The following is a 24,297-nucleotide window of genomic DNA, read 5'->3' on the forward strand; positions in this document are numbered from 1 at the left end:
CAATAAATAAATTGACGTCTGTCGGTCGTTTCTACATAGCAGCTGTTATTTCGTACTTTGTACAGTGACGTCAGGCAGGCGATACGGCGCGCTGAACGTGCTGAATAAGCAGTATATGATGATAACTGGCGTCAACGTTTATCACACTAACAGCGTGTAGTAAGCTATGCAGTCCAGCCGGCCAAGGCTAAGTGAACCAAAATAAGCGAATTTATATATGAGGAGTACTATCTGCTGGGGTTCAGTTTATTGTAATACAGTTTACTATTATGTAGCGTCCATCACTTTATATAAAGGAAGGTGTAGCAATGGCAGTGACGAAAGCGGTGATGGTGAATAGCGTTTGCAGTATCTTATCGAGAGTAGTGACTGTAGTCCAGGCTTCACGGAGGTCACTGTCAGATTACTGCTCAATAGATGAACCTATATTTGGGCTTTCAGAGGAACAAAAGCAGGTAATGCATTGGTATTTTTTTTTCGCTACTCGCAGATTTGCTTGGAGCAATATTATGGATGGAAGTTTGAAAGAATTACAGACATAGGTCTAATTAGCTCCTTTAGGAGGAATGTCCCCAATAATAAGTAACATCACTATATTGTTTTTGTTAAACGGTTTTATTTAACCGAGAGAACGACACGATTTCAAAACAGGAATACGCCGATTTCACTCGAAAGACTTCTCTTAAAAAGAATGAGGTCTGACCCAAATACAGACGAATGGATACCATCACATCAATATGATTTTAGAGAAAACCACTCCACTGTACAGCAGATACATAGAATAACACACAAAATACACCAGGCAATAGAAAATAAAGAATATTGTACATCAGCCTTCCTCGATGCAAGTCAAGCCTTTGATAAGGTATGGTATCCAGGACTACTGTACAAAATCAAAAAATATCTGCCCATCACTTATTTCCACTTACTAAATGCTATATAAGTGGCAGAGAGTTCAGAACGAGAATCAATGATAGCATATCTAACAATTTTGCAATAAAATCAAGAGTACCACAGGGCAGTGTCTTAGGCCCACTACTTTATATACTGTATACAGCAGACCTACCAGTCAATGCCAGCACAACTATGGGCACATTTGTCGTTGATACCATGATCCTCTTAGCCAACACAGATCCAGCAATAGCTACCTTCACTTTTCAAAATCATCTAAATCAAATAATTGGAAAATAAAAATCAACAAAACCAAGTCAGTGCAAGTAAACTTCAGTCTAAGAAGAGAACAATGTCCTGCAGTTTTCTTTAATAACATACGAATACCTGAATCACCCAGAACACAATACTTAGGTATTCATCTAGACAACCATCTAACCTGGAAGGAGCACATTACTAAAAAACACAAACAGATTGATTTAAAAATCAGGGACATGCATTGATTAACTGGAAGAAATTCCAAACTCTCATTAGACAACAAAATCTTACTTTACAAAACAATAATAAAACCAATTTGGGTATATGGAGTGGAAATATGGGGATGTGCTAGCAAAACCAATATTTATGTAATCCAAAGATCTCAGTCAAAGATACTACATATGATTACTAACGCCCCATGGCGTGTTTCCAATATAACACTCCATGAAGACCTGAAAGTGCCGCTAGTGAAGGAAGTCATAAAAGGGAAAAGCACAAGATACTTCAACAAAATAGAAGGCCACGAGAACGTACTAATTCAACCATTACTGGAACCACACAATGGATGAAGACTAAAAAGGAATTGGCCAGCCGACCTGAGAGAGGGTTAACGAGGACTTATCTCTGGATAAGCCCTCTCCACATCACAAAGAATACTACAGCAAATTAGCTTATAGAATCAAACGTAATTCTGATTGCTAATATTATGTAAATAAAAAAAACGATTTCACGCATTATTTGAAAGCAAATATTGCTACCAGAAACTACCAATCGTCTATTAAACACCTGTACGCCTATGTAATATGTGATATGTATAAGAAAACGAATGCATATTATGTGCAGTTCACTAGTTATTATGTGTAAAGGGGAACTGGGATCAGTTTCGGTATAGTGACGGGTTACGAGCTGGATGGCTTGGGTTCGATTCCCGGCAGCGGAAAGAGATTTTTCTTTGCTGCACAGTGTCCAGACCAACTCTGGGCTCTGAGGGCGCTTTTCCCATGGGTAAAGTAGCTAGGATGTGAAACTGTCCACTCACACCCATCTAGTACTAAGGACAGGAATGGTGGAGGTATACCTCCACTCCCCCATGCATCTTCATGGCATGGTGCTAAATTAATTAAGCACAGGGACAACTTTACCATTATTATGTGTGAAATTACCATAACAATCCACCATTTCGGTGAGTTTGAAAGAAATTGGACACAAATATTAGACTTTGGTAGGAGAAGAGCTACCAACTAAGTTGGAATGTGGTAATTACTGCAGATTTACATAATATTGTGAATAGCTGGAAGATTTAAAAAAGAAATTTACATGGGGTTAATAATGTTAGGAGGATGGAAATATATAACAACTGATCCTAGTCCTTTTGAGGTTTATAAACTGTTGTTGAAAAGATAAAAGGGTATAAATAGATATATGCTGCTACTGTTCAGGAAGAAATTATTCAAACAGGAATCAGCAATTTTTTGTGGTTTATTTTATGAAGTGTCTATCTGGATCATATAGCATGGAATGGTAGAATGAATGATGATTGGGAAAGGTTTTGGAAGGAAATGGTCATGGCCTCTTCAGTGTACTCTGTCAGCATTTTCCTGGATGAGTGAGTAAAGTTGCAAAGAACCTCTGTGAGGATAGCCAGTGCTCTGGCTGACAATCAAACCAAACATCCCAATACAAGTCTAGATTGTTGCTGATTTGCCAGCAATCCTGATATTACATTTAAGTTCCACAAACATTCATTGTGTTCGGAATAAGTAGGAATTGTCATAGCAGTGGAAGGAATTTATTTTTATACTTGCTTATGTAAAGAGTAGCAAGACGAACTATGGTAATTAATGAGGAATATGTTATGTTTCATTCTGGTCCGTCACACTAACAATTACAAAGGCAAAAATAATACCGTATAATGTGACTATTTAAGTTTTATCACTTGAGGATTTATCTCCCTTACATGTTTCGATCCTTACGGATCATCCTCAGAGGGTATCAGTACTTTCGGCAACTACTATTACAATAGATGTTAATTGTATGGATACACATATGATGTCTAAAATGCATAATATATATGCAATGTTCAACCTTCCACATTCACGGCGGCCTTCTTGGTGTTAAAACTTTTTAAAAAAGTTTTTAAAACAAACTTTTAAAACTTTTTAAAAAAGTTTTTAAAACAAACTTTTTAAAAAGTTTTAACACCAAGAAGGCCGCCGTGAATGTGGAAGGTTGAACATTGCATATATATTATGCATTTTAGACATCATATGTGTATCCATACAATTAACATCTATTGTAATAGTAGTTGCCGAAAGTACTGATACCCTCTGAGGATGATCTGTAAGGATCGAAACATGTAAGGGAGATAAATCCTCAAGTGATAAAACTTAAATAGTCACATTAGACGGTATTATTTTTGCCTTTGTGAGGAATATGAGTTATCAGTTTTGTATGGAATTGTATTCAGTGTTCTCTTAAGGTTAATGCCACAACAAGCTAGCAACTCAATTCATCATCCTTGGTTTAGTGCCCCAAAATATTGGGGAAGGCCTGTACATAAATTTAGAGAGCCATCATTATGTAATATTCAATTCAATTTTATTTCATCCATGAATCATTATACATGATATGGGACAAGTTAAAGATTAATATTAATACTAATACTAAATAGTAATAAGAATATAATAATACAGAAATAGTATGCCAAATTATAATAAATGATGATGATGATGATGATGATAATAATATAGTAATACTGCGATAATAATATGACAGTATAAGTACAAGCTGTACAAACTGCTTATAATAGAATGTTGAGTAACTTTTGACATTTTTCAGGTGCTGACTGATATCATGTGAGTTTTGGTTCTGTCTTTTTAGAGTAATACATTAGAATATGTGTGATGTTAATGTCTGGGCTTCATTCTCTCCCATTTGTGACAGTAATGTTTCTTCTTAGATAAATCCAGGATACACAATGCAAAACATTCCAGCTTAACATGCCGACACGTGTGTGCATACATATATTACATAAAATTTTGTGTTCTCTTTGTAGTTACGGCAAACTGTATTTAACTTTGCTCAGAAAGAACTTGCTACAAAGGCTTACGAGATTGACAAGAAAAATGGATTCTCTGCATTACCGGTGAGTACATTTGAGTGAGTTAATTGACATGGTTTATTTATAAATAATCTTGGTTGTTGTTGGGTTGTAATTTTTAGATTTGTTACCTGTATAGATATATGGAAAATAAAAGAAATGAATGAATGAATACTCAGCTTCTGACTCTCTTATCGTGTGTACAGTTTGAACAATGAATGGACTTACTACTAGAGAAACATGTAACTGAATAGGAGGATGTTTGCTTTAAAACAAAACTCATTTGAAGATGCCCCCCATAATAGTAAAAGTGATCGTTAAACCTTTCTGAGAAAAGGAATCAAAACTTTTTAAGAAGAATTAAATTTCTGAATTTCACAGAGGATGATAAATTTGTTTTTGTGTGGTTACTGCAATAGACTTTGTAATAAATGGCCAACTAAGATTTTAATATTGTGGGATGTTAAGTACTCGTAGTTGGGTAGATGGGCACCAAAATCCTGGAGAAACCCGTCTGACAGGCTCAGACCTCACAACCACCGGTTGCTTTACAGGATTCCTCTCTTGTCTTGATCTCAACCATAAATAAATTTAAATACATATTATTACTTTAATCACATTTGTAAAGTAACTTCATGTTTCATGTCTCAAATGGATTGAAGGTTTCATTGTTATAACTAAAAGTAAGTGTGTGCATACATTGTAACAGAAAGTTCTCCTCATGTGAGCCTTTATGCAGTTACGTTGTAATTATTAACTGTTAATGTACTTTTTCATTTCTTAAGAGTTTGGTTAAATGTTTATATAATTTAAAAATAATTGTTTGTTTGAAAATCTGTGTTATTGGTTTCTTAGCAGTTATGAGTACAAAATGTTATTTAGTATTTTAAATCATAATTTGAATATAATTTAGTATATTAATGCTTCGATTACATGACTGTGTAATCATGGAATCTTAATTTTGTCTTTGTAAATGCTGCTTCACCGATCACAGTGGCCGCGCGGTCCAAGGCATGAACTGTCTTCGCTCGCTTGAACACTGGGATCATGGGTTTGAATCCCACTGAAGGTATGGATGTCTGTGTGTTTGATTATTCTTTTTTGTTGTCCTTTATGTAGGTAGCAGCCTTGTGACGGGCTGATCACTCATCCAAGGAGTTCTGCTATGTGTGTAAAAATGATTATGAAACTGAAGAAGATTGTTGAATGAATGAAATGCTGCTTCAGTACTTTCAGTGTATCTCTTTGCAGAAATTTTGGCGTCAGCTTGGCGAGTTGGGCACTCTGGGCCCGACTGTCTCCAGTGAATATGGGGGTTCAGAACTTGGATACTTATCTCATGTTGTCATCATGGAGGAGCTGAGTAGGGCATCTGCAGCCATAGGTCTCAGCTATGCTGCACATTCCAATCTCTGTGTGAATCAGATCTTTAGGCATGGCACACAGAAACAAAAGGAGAAGTATTTGCCAAAGGTACGGAACTAATTGAGTAGTAGCAACTGTGCGCCCACATAATTAAACAGTTAATATACGAGACTTGCAGTTATGTACCTGGTTCATGTCTCATTGCTTCCTGAGATTTTGCCTATTTCTTCATGGTCCATTGAGGGAGGTGTCACAGTAATTTCTGGAAGGTGATGGTTGGCTCCTAACCAAGTCATTAGTGCAGAGCCCTTCTGAAGAAGCCAGTAGTTCTGCTGCTAGTCAAGAAATTCTCAGCATTTTCTGGAATCATATGACCATTACTGTATTCACAGAAGTCCATCGCTGGTGCCTGCCCACAGCCAAATGTATTGAGTTCACATCCTCCTGTCCTATTTTTTAAGATGCCATTATTAACTTCACTTTTCACAACTCAGAAAAACCTACACATTTCCCTTTTAAAGTTCACACTACTTCATTGGAATAAAAACTGAAAGAACACAGTATACTGCATACGTTTTTCAGTGAGTTGCATGTTGCATTTTGAAACCATATTGTTTAAAATCTACATACAATATTTTTCACCCAAATTTTAAAATTAGAGGAGACAGGAGTGTTGTTACTGCAGCATATGTAAGCAGGCTGTTAACCTATGGAGCAAGGTTACATTTCAACACTTAACAGTGCTTCATTGATGATGACCCCAGTGTTATTACTTCATGGACCGTGCCTTAAGATAGAAGGTCTCGAGTTCTGTGGCATTTTTATGACCACTTATTCACCTTTTATTATAATAGACAATGTGACTTGATATTTCAAACTAAGAAGCAATTGTATGTTCACAGATCAGTGTTTGTACTTGAAGGTTGTCTTAATAAGATTCATATCTTTTGTTTTGTGTGATAAGTCCATTTTGACAAAGCCAATAAAGCTCAGGTTCATCTTCATATGAAGTAAGGTCCACCAATATGAACCAGAATGAAATTTTTATGGCAACTTTCAAGAAACCCTCAGTAAAAATTTTCTTTGATTAGTTTTGTAGATGAAACAGATGGATAGTTGGGACTTCCCTATCGTGCCTTCCTTTTAGGCACTTTATGCAAAGAACATAGAAAGGAAAACTACCTGACCTCGGAAGGATAATAGTCATACTGTTCATTGCAGCCAAGAGAGTCTGGCTGCTTGTACACAGATAATTAATTACGTTGTTAATACCAAACAGAAATAGGTTATGGTAACAGATGGTAGAGCTTCAGTCTTAAACTGGATTGACATTGCATATCCCACAAAATACAGCAGTGTGATCGCACAGGAAGGTGGAACGTTGGATGCCCCAGGAAACACTTGAGTAGCCAACTTTAAACTAATTTTAAATTGTTGGTCCTATGGCCCAAGCTGTGGTGTAAATGTGGTGATCAGGACAGAAAAGGTGATTTTAAGTGATCACAAGCATGCATTTCTTTCACTGTTCAAGATAATGTACTTCCAAATTGTTTTATGGTTTTCCCCTATTGAGTTGATGAATTGTATCAAAAATGCATTATTTTCACTGTTCATGTCTTAAGAAACAGAAGCTTGTTTGGTGTCTGAAACTTCAGTGTTAGGATCAAGTTACTTATGAAATTAACAGCATTGTCTTTTATCTCATGTAGTGACAATTTTGGATTTATTTCAGTTATGTTCAGGAGAGTACATTGGGGCACTTGCTATGTCTGAACCAGGTTCCGGATCAGATGTTGCATCAATGAAACTGAAAGCTGAGAGGAAAGCTGATTATTATGTCTTAAATGGAAGCAAGTTCTGGATTACCAATGGCCCAGACGCTGATGTATCAGTGGTAAGCTCTATGTTTTCATTAATGATGGATGTAATGGATACTTATGAGATAAAACATTTATAGCACAGTTATATGTCTTAATTATAGTTAGTTTTTGAATTCATGATTCTGTAGTCAGCAGTGAGATTGAAGGAAGTGTTGAGTTCATAAGTAGATGCAAGGGAAATAATTAAGTTACAGTCCAGTGACCTTCACATGAAATATTCTATAATAATTTCAATACTATAGCATAAACAATTTTTTTTCTGTGAATACTATTTTAGTAACAGTATATATGACTAAATAAGCATTATTTTGACCTCTCCTGAAAACATGCCATTAGGAAAGTCCAAGAAAACCAGAAGGCATTGAAATTGAATGAGGCATGTCGGCTTCCAGTCTATACTGATGGTGGTGTAAGTTTGTGGGGGACAACAAATACAATAAAGAAAAACACAGCAGCTTTGTTATATTCTCTAAGGCAAATTGATGTAGAAGTAACCACAAAGTTAATTAAGTGTATGTTGATGTCTCATCATCAGAATGCAGGACAAAATGAACATATAAAGATATGAGGAAGAGTCAGTTAGTAGGATGCATATGGCAGTAAAACAGCTGTAATGGATGTAACAGGTTTTCAGTGCGTATCACTAGGTACCAGCAGAGTCCAGCTTCATGACAGTCTAGGTAAAAGTCGCACATGCCCATGTCCAGAGGCTGGTTGCAGTAGTCAAAATGGCGACTATACTTGAGTGTATTTCTGAAGAGCAGCATTCAGTTGTGCATGTTTTGTGGGCAAAAGTACTTAGTGCAGAGGATGTTCATAAGGAAATGTTTCCTGTTTACAGTAGGAAGTGTTTGTCACATAAAGCAGCTCACAGCTCAGTTGAGAAATTCTCTCAGGGATGTTCGAAAGTCACAGATGGTGCCCGACCAGGTTGCCCTGTTAGAGATTGTGATAGGCCGCGCCATAGCTCGAGCGGTTAGTCGCTCGCTTCCCACCGCGGCAGCCTGGGTTTGATTTTGGGTCTGGTCAAGTGGGATTTGTGGTGGACAAAGTGGCACTGGGGCAGGTTTTCTCAAAGTACTTCGGTTTCCCCTGCCAATCTTCATTCTACCAATTACCCCACAATCACCCTCACATCTCATCTGGGGCTGTACAATAGGCCAGAAGTGGCCACACTACAAAGGACTTAGTCCCACCCCACTAGCAATAAAAAAAAATATAGATTGTGATAGAAACTGTGCAGCGGGTGGAAGAGTTGATTTGAGCTGACAGAAGGTATAATGATAGACAGTGCAGCAAATGCACTAGAGTGTTCCCGTTGTTTTGGCATACAGCATAATGCATGATCATTTGCAGTTTCGGAAAGTGTGCGCATGGTGGGTGCTTAGAGAACTGAAGAACTGGGACAAAATTAACTGAATGGGTCTGTCCTTGCAACATCTCTTACGGTATACTGAACAGGATTGTTACTGGGGCCAGACCATGGGTGCATCATTACCAGCTCGAATCAAAGTGTGGTTCGGTGCAGTGGAAACATTCCAGTTCACCTTCAACCAGGTGACACCATCAGCTGAGAAGGGTATGCTTACCATGTACTGGGATTCTCAGAGAGTACTCTTAGCCCATTTCCAGAAGCATGGTGAAAATATGAATTCTGCATCACACTGTGAAGTTCTGTTGAAGCTTCAGGATGCAATTCACTGAAAACATCCAGGAGATCTGGCAAAATGGATACTGCTTCATCACGGCAATGCAGACCCCATATGGCGCAAGCAGCCCAGGAGAGAATTCATGAACATCTGCCTTACAGCCCTGACTTGGCCTCTAGTGACTTTCATCTGTTTGATCCATGAAAAAAATCACCTTGGTTGCAGTTGTTTTGCTAAAGATGGAGAGGTTGACATGGAGGTGCGGGAGTGGCTGAGACAGCTGTCAGAAGACTTCTATGCTGTGAGTTTCAGCTCACTAATAAAGAAAGTGATGGGACAAGTGTGTCATTGTTGGTGGAGGATATGTCAAGGAATAAATGTTTTTTCCAGGCTTGAATATCACATGTTTTACATTTTATATCCATTTGTGTTCTCTGTAATGACTCTTCCTTGTAGTTAATTGATCATTCAAAAGTATGGCATAGTTAAAATATTTTGGAATGGCAGTGACAAATACAGAATTGAATCTGTGAAGAACTTAAGAATAGATTATGCTTGGACACTTACTACAGTTCAGATTGGAATATTTTGTCTTCCTGTCTGCTCTGTTGGAACGTAAAAAATAAAATATGCAGAACTATACATTTATTTTTGTCTTTTATGGGTGTACTACTTGGTCTCTGACGTTAGGGGAGGAAGATTGATTCAGGGTGTTTGAGAACAGAGTACTGAGGAGGTTGTTGGAAAGGATGGTGAAGTTAAGGAGACTAAGATGAGCAGGGCATGTAGAGAGGCTAGAAGTTCAGACCACATATTGGTCAGAGAAGCTGAAGGAAAGAGATCACTTATAAAATTTAGGCATTGATAAAGCGATATTATTAAAACAGGTTTTAAAGAGATGGGGCATGATGATGTAGACTGCATTCATTTGGCTCAGGATATGGACTAGTGGTCAGTCCTTTTTAGTTCAACAGTAATAGCTGAGCATGTGTTACCTTACCATAGTTTCTGAGGAACCTGTTGCCTCCATCTTCAGGGTGTCTTAACCCATTATAGCCCAGTGGTTACTGTATGTCCTGTTTGTTCCCGAGTTATAATATTCACCCCTGTGAGATTCTAAGATCTCAGGTCATGTTTTTGTGTTTCTTTGAAGAGAAGCAGAGGTCTGAGATATCTTGGGGATAAGTTGGTGTCTAATTTCATCTGTTATGTAGAATCCCAGATGATTGTTTAAACTAATTCTCTCACTGAATCTCATGTCAGGTGTATGCCCGCACTGATCCTACAGCCACAAAGCAGCAACATGGAATTTCAACTTTCATTGTGGAAAAAGGGTTTGAAGGTTTCAGAGCAGGACAGAAGCTGGATAAACTTGGGATGAGGGGTTCAAATACTGCAGAGTTGATATTTGAAGACTGTAAAGTGCCAGCTGAGAACCTTCTGGGGGAAAAGAACAAGGGCATCTATGTCCTGTTAAGTGGATTAGATTTTGAGAGATTAATCCTGTCTGGAGGACCGCTGGGGTAAGTGGACATCATCCCTGCCCATCAGTAGTTGGTCGTACTTTCCAATGACTGTTGGGTGCCATTACAGCATTTATTTTGCATAGGCACCCCCTGGATAAGCCATGACTATACTGGTACAATGTAATGATAAGTTGATGTGTCCACAGCCTTGTGGATTAGGCAGTCCTGAGACTAAAACATTCTCTGGTACAAAATATTGCACGCTAACTTGCTGTAACAGAGAGAAGTCTGACTTTCATTACATATTATAGATCATTCTTATATGGTAAGTTCCCATTCTTTATCCAGAATTGGCAGTGATGCTGTTTGACCATGGCCCCAGTGTAACAACAGTTTGGCCAGTCTGGGTTATTTCTAAACGATTATTCTATATTAATGCTGAAATATAATCATTCATTGCAGGATTATGCAGGCTTGTTGTGATGTTACATTCAGATATGTTCACGAAAGAAAGCAGTTCAATAAAAGAATTGGAGAATTCCAATTATTGCAGGTAAGTTGCCCTTGGTGTGGTTTATATGTGAAATGCATCTGCAGTCATTGAAATTTGAAAGAGGGCACTTCAGAGTTCATTTATATCACAGTCTTTTATGTTTAGTTTTATAGAAAACTAGTCATTCTTTGCACAACAGCAGTAACCTTAATGAATATACAAGGTGGTTCAAATATGACCGGGACTGATCTTTTTAACCATAATTGCCATACACTTAGTTGCACATGTCAGTCTTCAACGTACCCCCCTCCGGAGTCAACAGATTTTTTCCTACGTTCTGGAAGCATCCTGATGCCCTTTTCAAAAAAGGCTTGTGATTGGTGGTGTGTCCACTCCCAAACAATCTGGATGATGGCGGCGTTGTCCACAAACCGCATGCCTTGCAAGTCTGATTTGAGCCTTCCGAACAGGTAGAAATCACTTGGGGCCAAATTAGGATTGTACGGCAGATGTGTCAGAAGGTTCCATTTTAATTTTTGGAGGGTTGCCATTGTTGTTTCGGCTGTATGGGGGCATGCATTGTCTTGAAGGAAGGCTACCCGCTTTCCACCTGTCTTTCGCTTGGATCGGATCTTTTCCTTCGCGTCTGTTGCCAGGAGATCTGAGTAATAAGCTGCATTGACTGTTCTGTCATCTGTCAGAAAGTCTACATGGGTAACCCCCTGCCAGTCCCAGAAGAACATTGCCATCACTTTTCCTGCCAAACGGCTCCTCTTGGGTTTGGGAGAACTGGTATGCCGCCACTTGCGTGATGACTGCTTGGACTTGGGAATGAAGTAGTGCACCCACATTTCATCGGTGGTCACTATAGACTTCAAAAATGCATCACCTTCGTCATCAAACTGCTGTAGGCGACGACTGGCAGCTTGCGTGCACACTGTTTTGTTCACATCTGTCAAAATGCTTGGTACCCACTGTGCATTCACCTTACAATAGTGCAGGTGGTATTTCATGATGTCTACTACACTACCAACACTGATGGACAGCATTGCTCCAAGTTCCTTGATAGTGAGGCTCCTATTCTCACAAATAAGCGTGTCTACATGATCAGTGATTGGCTCAGTGACGGATGTTCGCGGCTGACTATCATGCAGTTCATTCTCCACGCGCTCTCGGCCCTCTCTGAAGCATTTACACCACTCAAACACACAGGTCTGTGAGAGACTCTCTTCTCCATACTGTTGTTGGAGTCTGGTGAATTTCAGCGGACGGGACGTTTTCTCCAACGAGGAATTTGATCACAGTGCGTTTCACACTCCACGGTACCTTCTGTTCGCTCATCACTCTAGCAACTCCCAGACAGGACTGAACAGGTTCTAACCTGAACAGGAGGGAGGATGAAGGTTGTGGCTTCACTCTCTCAAGGTCGCACAGCTGCTGCGCAGTGTGGCATGTTTACACACAAATTAGTCCCACTCATATTTGAACCACCTTATCATAAATATCGTGTCTGTCGTCTTGTTTCAGCTTGAGAACTGTTTGATGGACTTTATGAAATTGATGTTAGAGGTCCTAACAGAAAGTTCAAGCTACATGTTTGCAAATATTGTGTACTGCAGTAAATATTGCACCTTTCTAATCTTGTTCAGTAAAGGACAGACAGTTCTATTCATATTTGCTATGCTCCAGAATGCAGATATCTTCTGAACTACAGTCATTTCTGGTATGCTAAGAGACTGTGTTTATCATGCAGTGGAACTCCCAGGTACTTCCCCTTGGTTTAAATTTTATTTTCATTTAATGTTCAGTTTTGGTGATTCCAAGCCAATAATCACAGTGTTAAATTTGCTCCATTTAAGTTTTTCTTGGTACAAGGAACTGTCATGATAGTTGTGAACAAAGTATCAAAACAAGTTAGATTTAGTGGGAGTACAGGTCGGATAGGACAGAAGTGGCACGGAACCAGCAGGCAAATATACATTTATCTATGGAAAGGGGAATGAGAATCATGAATTGGGTATAGGTTTTTTTGCACATAAGAGAATCATAACAGCAGTTAAGAGGGTAGAGTTCGTTAGTGGTAGGATGTCATACACAATATTAAGGGGTGGATATCGTTGTTCTGAATGTTCCTACCCCAACAGAGGATAAATTGATGATGTGCAGGATGGCTTTTGTGAGGAACTAGAACATAGATTCGAATTCCCTAAATACCATATGAAAATTTTTATTAGGGGATTTCAGTGCCGAAATAGTTGGGGAAGACATTTTCAAACCAACAATTGGGAATGAGAGTTCACACAAAATTACTACTGACAGTGAAGTTAGGGTAGCAAACTTTGCCACATCCAAAAATATGTTTTCACATTGTAACATTCATAAATCTCCTGATGGAAAGACTCACAATCAGTTTGATCGTATTTTGATAGAAGACAGCATTCAAGTGTACTTGATGTGATGCGATGGCCAAAGTTAGGGAGAGACTGGCGGTGCGATAACAAACTGTGCACAGATTTCATATGGAGAGGTTCAATCTTGGGATTAAACGAGGTGGAGGGTAAAGAACAGTATCATGGAATTTCAAACAGGTTTGCAGATTTGGAAAACTTAGACCATGAGGTTGATATTAATAGAGTTTGGACATCTGTTAGAGAGAATATCAAAATTTCAACCATATAGAGTCTAGGTTATTACAGATTGAAGAACCATAAACCACACTTTGATGAAGGATACTCAAAATTATTAGATGAAGGGAAACAAGCCAAATTGCAATGGTGACAATTCAAGCAAAATAAATGGGGATAATCAAAGCAATATAAGATGTGAATCCAGCAGATATTTCAGGAATAAAAAAAGCGAGAACATCTGAAAGACACAATTAATGAGCTTGTGATGAGCAGTAAGAACAAAAATATTAGAAACCTGTATGAGGAATAAATGACTTTAACACTTTGCGGACCACGCACCCTTTAAAAGGTTTTTCGGTTTTAAACATGGCGGACTGTTAGCATGTTAACAGGTTTTTAAAACATGATAAGTTGCAACACACTATACATCTCTCTGGTTCCACCTCGGTAGCACGTAGCTGCTTGCAGCTGCATTATAAGGCTCTGGAATGTCTGCTGACCAATCAGTTACTAGACCTTGCTGTAACTCTATGCCCCTGCAAAGGAAAATAAATGGCTTTATTTCTTCAAGCTTTACGTAGCAACCTGTCAGTAGTTCAGTATGGATCAAAGACCAAAGCAGTTGGCACCTAAGCGATTTCTTTGAGAACAAGAAATATCTGACTTCTTCTCCGATGAGCTATCTGACGTCCCTTGTGAGTCTGCTAGTGATAGTGACTCACAATCTGATAGTGAGTGTGGCAGGGGCGAACAAAAAATTGTGACCACAGACAGTGAAAGTGAGAGTGACCATAGCTCTGATGAATGTGTGGGTAGCAACATTGCGGGGACAGCCACATGGGGAAAAGTAGACAAAACGCCTGCTTTGGGACAGTTTACTGGAAATCCAGGGGTGAAGCAAATTCCATCAGACCCAATGCAAGTGTCTGAAGTAGCGGAACTGTTTTTTGGAGGTAGTGTCTTTGACATGCTATGTCAGGAAACTAACAGATACTATCTCCAACACCGTGAACATTATGACAGAAGTTATAAGGCCCTGAAGTGGGTGGATGTCACTTCAGCAGAAATGAAAAAATTTTTTGCAATTATCTTTCTAATGGGCCATACAGGGAGGGATAATCTGAAAGAGTATTGGTCAACAGATCCATTTTTAGAAATTCCAATTTTCGACAAACTAATGAGCTGTAAGAGATCTGAGCAAATTTGGTGGTGTTTGCATTTCAATGATAATGAACTACAACCACAATCAACAAGCAGGCTTTTCAAAATTCAGCCCTTATTGAACTTTTTCGTTCAGAAATTTCAGACAGTTTATAAGCCAAACCAACAACTGTCTTTGGACGAATCTGTGATTCCTTGGAGGGGAAGGCTTCATATGTGAACATATAATCCTGGCAAACTTACAAAGTATTGCCTAGTTGTTCGTGTAGTTACTGAAAGCACTTCAAGCTATATTGGAAATTAGAATTTATTCTGGTGATGGAAAGAAATTACAAGAAACTATTCTTTCCATTTTGGAACACTATCTTGATCAAAATTACCATGTCTATCAAGACAATTATTATAACAGTGTGGCAACTGCAGAAAACCTATTTTCGAGAAAAGTATGTGTTTGTGAAACAATTAGGGTGAACAGAGGCCTTCGTCCAGATCTGAAAGAGGAATGTAAATCCCTGAAACATGGTGAAACCACATTCAGGAGGAAGGGGGATATTCTTCTTCAGTCCTGGAGGGATACTCGTGTTGTGAATATGATTTCCACAATTCACAATTCGAGCATGGTTGATGTTCAGAGGAGACATGGACAGGTAAAGAAGCCTGTTTGTATTTCCGAGTATAATTTGTCCGTGAAGGGAGTTGATAGAGCCGATCAGTACTTGCCCTATTGTTCTCTTCCTCAGAAAACAGTAAAGTGGACAAAGAAAGTTGCCTTGTGGCTTATAAATTGTGCAATTTTCAATTCATTTTTGGTTTTCAAAAATCTAAACGCTCATTCAAAATTGAAATACAAGGCATTTCTGCTGAATGTGGCAAAAGCCTGGGCTACAGACCACACGGTCCTAGTACGACCGGGGCCGTCTACTCCCACCCCATGCAGGCCTCGTTTAACCCCCCCTGGGCGACTCTCGGGTGATATGCGGAAACATACCCTCATGAAAACTGTGAAGAGTGAACATGCCAAGGGGAAGCAGCCTTCTAGGCGATGCCGTGTTTGCACAGTACACAACAAAAGGAGTATGACTGTCTACATGTGCAAGTTCTGTGTAATGCCACTTCACAAAGGGGAATGTTTCCAGAAATATCGCACTCTCAAGCACTTCTAGGAGCACTGGTAAGTGTTCTCCAAAAATTTTAGTTCATAAAATTAATTAGGAGATTTTATATTAATTTTTAAAGTGAACAGTGCACAAGTTAGGGTAGTAGGTATAAAAATGCCAGTCCGCAGGGTGACTTAAATATTTAAATTGTCGGTCCGCAAAGTGTTAAGAGGAGTTACCAAGCTAGAAGTAACTGTGAAAGAACTCTCAAATATTGAATGTACATAGGGTCAGTGATGTTAGGCAGGTAGAAATACATACAGCTGAGCCGTTAGTACCTGATCTGAGTCCTTTTGAGATTGAAATTGCTATTGCAAAGTTCAAAAAGTATTAATCGCCAGATGGTGATCAAATTCCGGCAGATCTGGTCCAAGTAGTAGGTGAAACATTGTATGGTCTGAGATCCACAAACCTGTCAATTCTAATTGAAATAAGGAGGAGGAATTGCCTGATCAGTGGAAGGAGTCTCTTATTGTATCAGCTTACAAGAAGTGACTGTAATAATTATCATGGGATGTCACTGGTATCAGCTTCGTAAATATTCTGTCTAATATCCTTTCAAGGTTAAGTCCATATATAGATGAAATTACTGGGGATCATCAGTGTGGGTTTTGATGTAACAAATCAACTACTAATCTAAGACAGTACATCAGTTATTCATAGACTTCAAGAAAGCCTATGATTCAGTTAGGAGGGAAGTATTGTACAATATTCTCGTACAGTTTGAGGTAGCCATGAATGTAGTTAGTCTGATTAAAATCCATGTGAAGGAAATGTATAGTAAAGTCCATATGGTTAAACATTTGTCTGATAATTTTCCTATCTAGAGTGGTCTAAAGCAAGGAGACGCATAATCACCGCTGTTTTTCAATTTTGCTTTAGAATATGCCATTGGGAAGGTCCAGGAAAACCAGGTTGGGCTGAAATTAAATGGGACACATCAGCTGCTGAGATGCCTTGAATAAAAACACAGAAACTTTAATTGACACTACTAATAATGTTGGTCTAGAAGGAAACACAAAGAAATCTAAGTATATGTTGCTGTCTGGTCACCGGAATGCAGGGCAAAATTATGAGATAAAGATAGCTAATGGATCCTTTGAAAATATGGCACTGTTAAAATATTTGGGAATGACAGTGACAAATCAAAATTTGATTCAGGAGGAAATTAAGAGGAGATTGAATTCAGGTAATGCTTGTTACAATTCAGTCTAGAATCTTTTGTCTTCTCATCTGATGTCTAAAAACAAAAAATTAAGATATACAAAACTATAATTTTGCCTGTGGTTCTGTATGTGTGTGAAGCTTGGTCTCTGACATTAAGGGAGGCACGTAGACTGAGGGTGTTGAGAATATTTGGCCCAAAGAAGGCTCAAGTGACAGGAGGTTGGAGGAAACTACATCTGTTTTTATTTATTTATTTATTTATTTCGTCTCTATAGATCATTGTTACATGATATAGGACAAGTCACTTAGTGTACATTGGCTGATTACAATAAGAGAATAAAGTTACAATACTTAAAATTGTTTACAGTAGATTACAATAGTTAAGATTTCACATAGTGTGAAGTGGAATCCATATTAGGTCCCCTCGGCACGTTGGCTTCCATATGTCCTATTGTACCTGTACTGGTGATAATGCGTATGGAGAATTTGATGGAATGAGGATTGGCAGGGGAACTGAAGTACTCGGGGAAAACCTGCCCCAGCACCACTTTGTCCATCACAAATCCCATCTTATACTCTTTGCCAAATATAATTAGAATGATCAAGAATGAAGGATTAGATGGGCAGGGCATGTAGCATAAAAGGGGTAGGAAAGGAACACATGCAGGATTTTGGTTGGAAAGTCCAAAAGAAAGAGAAGGCCAAGATGTAGTTGAGTGGATCTTAGAGAGATAGGACAGAGTGCTATGAACTGCGCTGATCTGGCTTAGGATAGAGACCAGTGGAGGTCTCTTACAAACATGGTAATGAACCTTCTGATTCCATAAAAGTTTTGGAAATTCTTGAGTAGGTGCACAACTGGCAGTTACTCAAGAAGGGCTCAGGTCCATGACGTTAGTTATTTAAGGTTTTCTTCAGTTTAGTGTTCGATACCAGTGTTCCCAAGGGAACTTGAAATGGGGTGTCACCGTGTTTTGATCTTTGTGCTGTAAATGGAAACAGAACAGAAGAGATTGGTTTGGCTTGTTGCAGGGTAAGATAGCAGACATGTATACTGCCTTGAGTGCATGCAGAAGCTACCTGTACAATGTTGCAAGGGCATGTGATGGAGGACATGTGAACAAGAAGGACTGTGCAGGTGTCTACCTGTATTTGTCTGAGAAAGCGACTCAGCTTGGCCTGGATTGTATCCAGTGTCTTGGTAAGACACTAGGTGCAAATGGCTTATTCTATATCTGTTTGTTTATGCGTGCATGCATTCTAGCAAGTTCCTAACTCCTTTAATGCTGAGCATAAGCATAATGACTATTCTCTGTTTTCTGACTTGATATGATCTGCCTTGAACGTAGGTGAAAGCATTGACCCTACATCATGGGACATCCTGTGTACATACTGACTGCTCATTGCATCATATTCCAAGCAACAACTATTGATGTCAGATAAATGCTTTTTCTCCTCACTTTCACAGGTGGCAATGGTTATGTTAATGATTATCCTGCTGGTCGGCTGTTGAGGGATGCAAAACTTTATGAAATTGGGGGTGGAACAAGTGAAATACGAAGGCTTGTCATTGGACGATCTCTGAACTCTGAGTATTCATAGTTCCAGTAATATGATAAAACCATGGAAAAATAGCAAAGATCGGGAGGTAAGTAATATTCACTAAAGTTCAAGTTTGTATTAAACTGTCAGAGATCTTGTAAGCATACGTGGTGTGTCCAGGATCTGTTAGCTTCCCCCCCCCTGCAATGCCATCTGTTGGCAAGTTGTGGCATTAAGATTCTTGAAGTTTCAGCTGTGGCTGTCTATAATTTCAAAGCGCAAGCATCGCTGCATCGTGTTCTGACCTTGAATGTAACAGTACTGTTCTGACGCTCGTCACAAAATGGCGGTTGAACAAAGCACCAGCATCGGATTTTGTTTGAAGTTAGGCAAAACAGCCGGAGAAGCGTACAAAATGATGAAAAGTGTGTACACTAGTGATTGTTTAAGTTGCTCGAACATTTTTCGACGGTTATGCTGTATTTCATGGCGGCAGGGAGGACGTTGAAGACGCTCCACGTGCATCAAAGCCGAGAACAAGACACACTAAAGATAATTTGAGCAAAGTGACCGAAATCCTTGCATCAGACAGATGTGTTTCTGCAATATTCATCGAGGAGCTTTTGGGAACACAAAAAAAGTACTGTCCACCAAATTTTGACCAAGGATTTGGGCAAATGGAAGGTCTGTGCACAGTTTGTACAGCACGCACTGTCAGGCAGTGAAAAACACGCCAGAGTGGAACACTGCAAAGACGTGTTACGGTCGGCCCAAAGTGATACAAACTTTAGAAAATCGATTGTTACTGGTGACGAGACATGGTGTTTTCAATATGAGCCTCTCATAAAGCAACAGAATGCAGCATGGTTGAGCGAAAAGAAGCCGAAACCAAAGAAAGTGCATATGCAAACCAGTCGAGTAAAGATTCTGCTAACCGTTTTTTTCGATTCTAAAGGAATATCTGCCAGAAGGTCAAACAGTGAATTCTGATTATTATCCCAGAGTCCGCAATCGTTTGTGGGCGAGAATTTCTCGAATTCGACCTGAATATCGAGAGCAAGGTTCCTGGTTGCTCCTCCACAACAATGCCCCACCCCACAAATCTAAGATCTTGCGCAATTTTTTGGTCAGAAAACATATCACAGTCCTTGATCATCCTCCATATTCACCAGATTTGGCTCCAGCAGATTTGTGGTTGCTCCCAGAAGTTAAGTTGGCGATGAAAGGAGACCATTATGACACCATCCAGGACATCCAAATGGAATCTACCGCAGTTTTAAATGCAGTTCCACAAAAGGAGTACAGTTAACTGTTTTCGAAAACTTTTCATTCAGTTCCAACAATGTATTGATTCAGGAGACTATTTTGAATAAAAGGAGTGAAATTTTGAAAATAATTCATCTCTTGTATTTTTAATGAACACAGTCCTAACAGAATCTGGACACACTGTATATATTTCTCATCATTATTATTTGTTTAATGTTGGTGCATGAACTGTAGACATGGTGTAGCATGTCCTAGTGTTTATTGGGAATGTGTGGATGAATGTAATCCAGAACTGCCACACTTGAACTTGGTTGCTTCCGGCATTGCCACTGAGTTAACCTGTTCAGCAGCACCAGGCCCACAATTCGTGACACAAGTTCTGCCTAAGTAGGTGGTAGTCCTGTAGTTATGAAGTGTGTCCGGATGAGATTTAGTGCCTCTGAGCTTATTTCTTTCATAGAGAGTCTGAAAATCGCCCTGTATGTTTTAATGGACCTAAAATCGTATTAGCGTTATTACAATTTGGCTAGGGTTTGATTCCCATAGTGGCAAATGACATTTTCCTACTCCAGGCTGTCTCTTGGTTCCACACAGCCTTCTATCCAATGGATAGTCTTTCCACAGAAGTAAAGCAGCTAGGGCATGAAGCTAACTGCTCACCTCAATGTAGTTAGTGCCAAGGTCAAGAATGGTGGAGCTGTACTTCCACTCCCCCATACATTTTCTTGGCATGGCACTTCATTAATTAATTAAGCACATGGATATTTTGCCTTCTAATTATTATATTTGCTTAAGAATGTGCCAGTTGTTTTTTATTTTTATTTATTTAATGATGCTTTCTGTTCCTTATATTATGTAGTGTCACATGTTTGTCTGTTGCCAGTGCAGGAGTAGAGCAGTGTTGAATGTTTTTGCCCAGTGATAGTGCAAGCAATAGCAACAGATGTTAGCAGCAGGTTTTAGAAACAGCTGTCTCTGTTTCAGGTTGCCCATTACCAGGGTTCCAGCACTTCACACACCCATCACAACACGTGAGTGTTAATGAAGATGGTGGCCAGTGAAATATCAGTATGGAGCAGATTGAGAGTCATGGATAAATGGGTATTATTAAGTGGATCATAGTTTTAAGTTGTATTTCTGGGGTCGCGAATCTCAAATGTTACTTTCCGTGTTTTAGTTTTTATGCAGGAGGTGGAAAAAATGAATTTACTGGACTAATTAAAAAAAATTGAAATTGTGAATGTGTAATAATGGCATCTGAGTTCACATGCAGTTTTCATTTTCTCATTTAATTTCAGTGGGCGGCTTCTTAGGTGATAGCAGTTACATGCCATATTGTGTGTTTGTGGGTGCAATGTGCATATGAATTTGTGCCATATTTTGGTTTTTCCCCTTATGAAAAATATGGGTTATGTTCTTGGGAAAAAAAATCATGGTTGGTCCAACATACCAGGTCTTGTGGGAGACTGAGGTCGGGAAAACTGCAGCCTGTGTTGCCTGTTCCTTCACTAAGCACAGAAAATGTGTAATTACATCATACAGCTCCTCCTGAACATTTCCATGACAAGCATATTTTATTACCCTGTTGGAAGGCTGGACATTGAACATCCAAAAAAGAAGGTGAGCACAACAATTCCTTTAGTCTCGGAATGGTCATGACTCAATCCTTGAAATGGCAGGAGGAGGAGGAGGAGCAGAAGAAGAAGAAATAACACAGAACGTACAATGTGCCACAGGCAGACATATGTCAGCTGAAGCTGTAAAGCTGGCATGAGATGCATTACAGCCCTAGCAGATGTGGATCTGTTGGTATGGAAACCACAGACTTTATCCATGTGTACATATATTAAGAACTCGGGTATGTAAACCATTAGCTGTGTTTGATGAAATGGGATACATGTGGTTACTTGAAATTTTCAGTTGGTGAGTGGCTTTTTTACTGTCATAATCAATGAGAAAGAGAGATTGTTGCCAAAACATGGAAAATATTGTCAGAATTCTTCCAGTAAACGACAGGTATTTAAGTGCCTTGTGAATGTTTTAAGCCACCATGTATGTCAATGGAAGGTAACAGAAAACATTCTTTATAGCATCTGATTTATTTTTATTGGTGCCAGATGAATACAGGACGTAAAACACAACTTATCAGGGATTCATATAATGTAGACTGTGTTATATGTAATTTGGGCGTCATATGTCACTGCCAATTGTATATTAAAATTAAATCATAAAGTGTGTTCTGCAGTAAACTTAATTGTTCTTTACTGCACAGCAGAAGCAGTGAAATATTAAAAGAATTCTGCCTGCAGAGTTGCCAGTCTATCTGTTGACAGAATAAAATTTTGCTTTTGCGGGACCCCTTAATGGAGCTCTGTGACCGCTTAAATTATTCAACTCAAAAATAAAACATTTCCTTAAATATGGCATTTCGGGTTTGTGGTCTCATTCTGACATTAATTCTTGGGCAAAACTGAGTTCTCATGACAAAACAAATGAGGTATATATTAAATTAGTTTTATGCTGGGGAATAAAGCTGTTCTGAGCATGTACTGAAAGAGCAGTTTTATCATGTAGAACGGTGTTTCTCAAACTTTTTGAAGTGGGGGACCACTTTTATAAGTCAGAACAGTTCTGCGGACCACCTTACTCTTCTTCCCTTCGAAAGCAAATTTATCATTTTTTAGCATATTTTAATACCAGTATACTTATATTTTAAAATAGAAGTAATTAAGTTAATAGAAGAAAATTCATATTTGTTTTTTAATACTTTAAGGCTATTAGAATTTGGATAATATTTAACTTATTAACAAAAAAATAAATAAATGGTGGTACTCACATTAATGAGATGGGTGAGCCTGCCAATTCTTGCACAGTTGTTCTATATTTGGATGTATGCAGGTAAGCTTAAGTTGGAGATTGTCACATTCATTGAGTCAATTTCAATACTTTGTTTTTATTTGAGTTAGTGATGAAAACCCTTCCTCACACATATGTAGAAGCAAACTGAATTATAATCTTTAAAGCACCATTGTACAGTTCACTATATTCTCTTTTCACTGGTGATGAGATCAGAAATTAACCATACCTTCTGCTTGGAATTTAATTTGAGAGTTCAATTAACTGTTCTCTTTCATTCAATGAAATTTTCTTGTTTTCAATATTGCAATGGAAAGGATCATGAATCCATGATAATTCGTCATATTTACTTGCAAAATAAGTTTCAAAGTGTGATCTCAGAGTTTCGAGATGTAAACATATGTCATTGCAAATATGTGCAGTGTGACGGCTACATAAGTGAAAATACATCTGATGATGGCCAGTTACGGCCGAAACATGTAGTGTAAAAGAATAAACACAAAGACCTAGAAGCAAATTGTTGCATTTACGACGGTATTTATATTATACACATATAAATATAAATTCTGGTTTAACAATAGCAGAGGAAAATCTAGAGGTTTCTAGGTGGGAAAGTTGATTCGTTCCTAAAGTAATGTTTGTGCCAGTAGCAAGTGTACATCAGAAAAATGAAGTTTGTATAATTGCAAAAACCATTTTCTTGTTTGTAATATATAAATAGCTTTGCAAAAATAAGTGTTCATTGCCTGCTTAATATGAATTTAGTTTCACTGTCATTTGTATTCTTTGGTCCCAGCAGTTATTCAAGTGCACTGTTCACTAATTAATATGTTTGTAGGGAATACTAAAGGAAGGAGATCAGTTAGAAGACCTAGTCATTGATGGGAGATAATATTAAAATTGATCGAAGAAACAAGGTTGGACGTGTGGTCTTGAATCATCAGACACAGAACAGGGATCAATTGCAGACTGTTAATGCCACAATTAACTATTATATTCCATAAACGGGAATTTCGTGATTAGCTGAGCAACTGCTGACTTCTGAAGACAGGCTGCATATTTAATTCACATGGCCTTCCAAGCCATTGCCTAAGCTAGAAATTACATTTGTATATGCGTAACAGGTTTTATATTAAAATCATCATCAGTAATCTGTCAGACGACAGGTCCACAGTCTCTTCCAAAACAATTCCTCCACTTAATGCGATCTAGAGCTTTCTCCTTCAAATGACAGTATCCTCTTCTGTCCCCAAGGTCATCCAGCATCTTCTTACATCTTCTTCCTCGTCTTCTTGTCACTTTTATCCGCCCCTCTATCTTTCCTTCAATAACTTCTTTTAGAAGACAGTTTCTGCGTAAAACATGACCAATCCAAGTAGCCTTCCGTTTTCTTATTTCATGTAGGATATTCCTCTACTC

The 24,297-nt window shown here is 38.6% G+C and overlaps 1 protein-coding gene across 1 annotated transcript; it reads left to right on the plus strand.

The window, feature by feature from the left end:
• Positions 1-143: 143 nt before the first annotated feature.
• Positions 144-23,613, plus strand: LOC111875244 (isovaleryl-CoA dehydrogenase, mitochondrial). The gene is made up of 9 exons (XM_023871311.2): positions 144-455; positions 4,205-4,294; positions 5,501-5,722; positions 7,347-7,508; positions 10,407-10,666; positions 11,072-11,162; positions 18,247-18,415; positions 18,683-18,862; positions 21,007-23,613. The coding sequence occupies exons 1-8, from the start codon at positions 309-311 to the stop codon at positions 18,814-18,816; spliced, it is 1,275 nt and encodes a 424-aa protein (XP_023727079.1). The 5' UTR covers positions 144-308; the 3' UTR covers positions 18,817-18,862; positions 21,007-23,613.
• Positions 23,614-24,297: the final 684 nt, after the last annotated feature.

Source organism: Cryptotermes secundus, unplaced genomic scaffold (assembly GCF_002891405.2).
Source record: "Cryptotermes secundus unplaced genomic scaffold, Csec_1.0 scaffold526, whole genome shotgun sequence".
NCBI lineage: Eukaryota > Metazoa > Arthropoda > Insecta > Blattodea > Kalotermitidae > Cryptotermes > Cryptotermes secundus.